The sequence below is a fragment of the Rhyacophila brunnea genome, unplaced genomic scaffold (assembly GCF_057557595.1).
Source record: "Rhyacophila brunnea isolate RB1 unplaced genomic scaffold, BYU_Rbru_1.0 scaffold_17, whole genome shotgun sequence".
Taxonomy (NCBI): domain Eukaryota; kingdom Metazoa; phylum Arthropoda; class Insecta; order Trichoptera; family Rhyacophilidae; genus Rhyacophila; species Rhyacophila brunnea.
Window position 1 is genome coordinate 26,669,964 of NW_028232827.1, and position 5,789 is coordinate 26,675,752.

Below are 5,789 nucleotides of genomic sequence, written 5' to 3' on the forward strand. Positions count from 1 at the left end.
CTGGGCATTTTATGTAACGATATGAAAGCGAGGCGTGGTTTTTATTCTTTATAGCAAACATTTACCGCGAGTACATGTTTAATTTAAAATTTGCAACTAGTGCTTATGTAATAATAACAAAACACAATAATTCGAGACAACAAAACGCCATATCAAGCGTTGCTAACTTCTGACTGAACGATATTATCGATTATTTTCGCTCGTGTTATCGTAGGTTTTATTTACTTGTCAGATTCTAATCGGAATTAAAATATTGCAATCGCAATGATACACCAATAAACAGTGCACGTATGTAATCACGATATAGTGGCTATTAATTATTGCATCGATATAATATATTTAAGTGCGGTTGATTATAAAATTTAACCTTCAATATTATCGGCCAATATCAAACTAATCAAGAAGTCAGTGTAACTGTGACGTCGGTTGTTTATGAGTTCGACCAATATAAATTTTTTGACGTTTATAAAAATAGTTGATTGAGTGAGGTTAGGTAGTTTTTAAACAAAGTTCGATAAAGTCTGAGCATGGCAGTGTCTCAAGTGAGGAATATATTCAATAAGAGCGTGAAATACATTAGCGTATCGCATAACAAATCATTTTCGCAATGTGCAGCGTTGTGCGCAAAGTCCGGGACAACTTCGAAGCCGACATTCAACTGGGAAGATCCCCTTAATCTAGAATCGCAACTTGCAGAAGATGAAATAGCCATGAGGGACACATTCAGGAGCTACTGCGGGGAGAAACTTTTGCCTAGGATCATAGAAGCCAACCGTAAGGAACTGTTTCACAAGGAAATACTCACTGAAATGGGAGAACTAGGTGTATTAGGTTGCACTATAAAAGGTTATGGTTGCGCCGGTGTTTCCAACGTTACTTACGGACTGCTAGCAAGAGAAGTTGAGCGAGTAGATTCGGCGTATAGATCCGCATTTAGTGTGCAAAGTTCTTTAGCAATGGGAGCTATTTACATGTACGGAACTGACGCTCAAAAAGAGAAACTCTTGCCTGGAATGGCGAAAGGTAAAATAATCGGATGTTTTGGACTTACTGAGCCAAATCACGGAAGTGATCCGGGCTCGATGGAAACTAAAGCCAAGTACAACTCTAGAACGAAAACTTACAGTTTATCTGGATCTAAAACTTGGATTACAAGTTCACCCGTAGCTGATGTATTCGTAGTGTGGGGAAAAACGGAAGATGGTATCATCAGAGGATTTATTATCGAAAGATCTCAGGTCAAGTCTGGTTTAGCGACGCCTAAAATTGAAGGAAAATTCTCGTTGAGGGCTTCAGAAACTGGAATGATTCTAATGGATGATGTCGTTATACCAGAAGAAAACTTGCTGCCTAACGTGCAAGGATTAAAAGGTCCTTTTGGATGTCTCAATAACGCTCGTTATGGAATTTCTTGGGGCGCTCTTGGAGCTGCGGAGGCTTGTCTTACTATCGCTAGGCAATACACTCTTGACAGACACCAGTTCAATAGACCATTGGCTGCTAATCAGATTATTCAAAAGAAGATGGCCGATATGATAACAGATATTAGTCTAGGATTACAAGGGTGTTTGCAAGTTGGCCGATTGAAGGACAAGGGTCTAGCTTCACCAGATATGATTTCACTTGTGAAGAGAAATTCTTGTGGAAAGGCACTTGATATCGCAAGAGTTGCTAGGGATATGCTGGGAGGGAATGGTATCGCTGATGAGTACCACATTATTAGGCACGTTATGAATCTGGAAGCTGTTAATACTTACGAAGGAACTCATGACATTCATGCTTTGATATTGGGAAGAGCTATTACTGGAATACCATCGTTTGCTGGTTAAACCATAATGAAATTAATAATACACCTACCTACACGACAATAGTATTAACTGCATATATCTACTTAAGTATGTGTGCATTATTTCAATGACATTGCACTAAAAAGAATATTGTTTTTACTAAAGCTCAATCTACTGATTTATTTATATTTTGTATTCATTTATTTTTTATTTCACGAAGGCTCGTCCCTACTCCACTGACCGTTTGCGCAGACCGATTTCATGTTTGAAATTTTCTTCTGCGCATCGTGCTTACGAAAGTGGGGGTGAGCCTTCGTGAAATAAAGACTATCACCTGTGTAATAAATATTCAATGGTTGTTGTAAGTAGTTTCCGTCTTTATATACGTACATATTTTTTTACAATATTTATTATATTTTTTACTATTAATTATTGTTAACTCTGATATCCGTGATGTTGTAATATTTAATGTAACATAATATTATATGGCTGATTGTTCACCATTTTCAGAATGCATTATTTATTTTTTAAATTTAATTTGAAATCCCGTTAATTTGTATACTTTCATTAGTTTGATATTATTACATTATTTGATATTGAAGAGATGTGATGAACATTTGTTAAGTACCTATGTAACTACCTATTCGTTACCATCTCTCTATTTCCACCTCTATAGTAGTTTGATTATGGTGTAACATACGAAATAATTATCGACAAATAACTATATAACTAATTATATATGAAATAATATATGTTATATTAAACTGTCATACTTAACATGTACCTATCAACTATTTACAATTTAAATAGAATAGTTAACCTATGAGCTATATACCCTACTTTGCTATATGGAAAACTAATATGTTTACCTACCCGCTTAATTGTTTTAGTCATATTATTATATTTTGTGTATGTGTAGATATTATAGTATGTTTAAGCATTTTTCAATTTACCATAGTCAAACTACTTAATGGTTCGCAAATATTGTACAACTACTTAGGTAGATTTTTCATTCATTAATTACACATTGTATATTAATTTATTAATACTGTGTCATGCAAGTATGTAATTTGCAACATTAATAACATTGTCTGTGTCATGTACATGGTAAAAGTATCATAATATTATTATTAGAAATATTTTCTTTGTCAAAAATAATATGACCGTAAAGTATTATGTAACGCTTTGATAATTAATTTAAATTACGCTGTTTGTATTTGGGCACATTCGCTCTTTAAACTGTGCTATCTTTTAAACAGAAAAACAAATAAGAAATACACAATATAAACATGTTCGGTTTCCGTGAATAGTTTATTAAAATAAAATACCCGGTCGGTTTTTAAATTAATTATTGATGAAACGGTTCGTTTCCTCTATGTAACAGAGAAATAAACTTTCTTTTTTTTGTATTTCTATTTCAGAGCTTTTTGCCTCTGGTGATTACGTTAAGACGTACCTTTCTTTTATTTAACTTGAAAATGGTTGTTACTTTAAATAACCCGTTTTATAAATAAAATTGAGAGAATTTATTTTATTAGACAGCAGGCAATATTACCCACGTATATTTATAAGACGTTGTATTCAATAAAATCGATATTACCTAAAAGTAATGCCTAAATGAAAAATATGTGGTATTTTTTTTTAAATAAAAGTACAATGGGTGTTAGAGAATCATAAATATTGTATAAAACTTACATGCTTTTAGGCTATTTTAGTAAGCCATCCGCTGTGTTCATAATGTTGAGTATTATACCTATATATTTTTTTAAATTGTATGAATTATTATTTTAGAGAAAATATATTATTATTTTTGATAACATTTCCATGGTCACTGTTTTATTTATTACCTTTTTATGTATCTATTACAATTACATTGTTCGTTATTTACAGTAATAATTATTACTTACAGTGATAAATTAAAGATTTCCAGGTGGCTTGTGACCTTATACACACAATCTTACACAATTTACATTTTTTATAATTAGTATTTAATTAATTACTAATCAAGGAAAGAAATAAACATTATAACAGCCTATAATGCCAATTGAGTTTAAAATTTTGAAATTATTCGATTTTTAATTAAACAATACATCATTTTGCGAACAGAAACCATCAATAATATTTTAAATGGCGTTTTAATATATATTTTGAGGCCTAAATATGAATTAGCATAAAACGTATGTTTTTTTTAAATTTCAGACTACATTTAGACTTAATTAATCCATCAACTCATTTGTAGAGAACTTCACACTGCTGCTATGACATTTAATTGCCAATTTGCAGGGCATATAAAAAGACAATCCGTCACGGTGAGTAGATAATCAGCCAATAATACTTCACTTCTGTATTATTATTTATTTGAAAATTCTTGTAAAATTTGTGTTAAACCATTTATAACCAATAAAATAAAACCAATAAAATCGGAATGCCAACTGAGGGATCTTAATATTATTTGTGGAGCTTACCAACTTTACCATGCTTCTTGTGCTTCCAAATAATTTTCATATTATGTCAAACGGAACTGATAATAATATAAGACTCATCTATGTAAAGTCAACATTATTTGATACATATTATTTTGATACAATAAACACCAGTTTATCTTATCAGTTACTACGCAGATTTGAAATAAATAAATTTGAGGTAATTGAAATGTTTTTTTTTTCATTGCCTACCGACACGCTCCTATTGTCATAGTAACAAAGTAAAGACTAAGCAACATATTTTTATACTGATAATATTCAAAAAATATTAAACTCATACATTTGTAAGTAAGTACCTACGTATCTATTTTTATTGTCGCGAATGAATGTATTATTATCATTTTGATAATATGGTAAGTAATTATTTTTTATAATCTTAAACTAGGCTGTACCTACTAGCCCCGCGACAAATACATGCTTGCATAGAGATGTAGTATCTCGAAGCGACGGGTGAAAATCAACCTCCGGGAGCAGTAAAATGTTGTTTTGTCGCTGCAGTCGGTAGCGAGTAGCGATATCCAAAGGGCTAGGCATTACTTTTTGCATAAGTGTTGTGTCTTTGATATACTTATGTATTGAAAATAATGGTTAGGTACAAAATTTGGGTCATATTATTATATCTGACGAAGTAAATAATCTAGTTATTTCATAGTGTGCTAATTCTCGATAATATGACCGTCACTGTAGAGTGTAGGTACATAAATTGAAATATATAATGAAAAAAATTAATAGAATATTTAAGTTATTGCCAGACCAGCGGGTCTATTCTATATACAAGGCGGCTATCGACGATAATTTATCATATGTATGTATTGAGGTGTTATAATTGTTATACCGCCTAAACTGTTAAAACTATCTTATCTCATTGTAAAAGTTAAAACAGCCAAAAGAAGGCCTGTTAAAACTTAGCACTTATTGACAGTTTAGACGGTTAATTCATTGCAACAGTTAACCGCATCAATACATACTAAACTATCGTCGATAGCCATATTGTGTAAAGAATAGACCCACAAGTGTACTAACTTAAGTCAATAATGAAAATTGATCCTAATTACGTTGTTGGGTTTTAAGGCTTCCAAGATATCAAAATGGTAATCGTAGGTATAAGTAGGTAGGTACTTTTTACATACGATATAATATAACTATTAATTTGGTTTACAGGAGTCTACACTGTTTTATCTACAATCAATATTATCGTACAGTATCTATCTACATAAATACGTATGATACAATATGTACAATTTTCCTTATTTCTTGAATTGTCACATACACTCTTTTGTTCTATGAGTGTCATATCACTAGTGAAATTTGAATGTGGTGAATCCGGTTCTACCTCGTACAAAAATACATCAAGTCACTTCTCATGCAATTTGCGTTCTAGTTTGCTCGCTACGGAAAGCTCTTACTGACTTTTCTCCTTTTGTAGCGCTCCCCAGACTTACCTAGTGCATTACGAACGCAAAAAATCACGACGATTCACGAAATGAGAGGGTTTTTAGTACTTATGTGTAGCATGTAT

The 5,789-nt window shown here is 32.0% G+C and overlaps 1 protein-coding gene across 1 annotated transcript; it reads left to right on the forward strand.

Annotated features, from left to right (window-relative positions):
- LOC147073886 (glutaryl-CoA dehydrogenase, mitochondrial) lies at window positions 1-3,610 on the forward strand. Its single transcript, XM_085944259.1, has one exon. The coding sequence runs from the start codon at window positions 528-530 to the stop codon at window positions 1,827-1,829; it is 1,302 nt and encodes a 433-aa protein (XP_085800385.1). The 5' UTR covers window positions 1-527; the 3' UTR covers window positions 1,830-3,610.
- Window positions 3,611-5,789: the final 2,179 nt, after the last annotated feature.

Excerpts from the sequence above, each read along its gene's own strand:
- LOC147073886 (XM_085944259.1), top strand. The coding sequence starts at position 528 with ATGGCAGTGTCTCAAGTGAGGAATATATTCAATAAGAGCGTGAAATAC.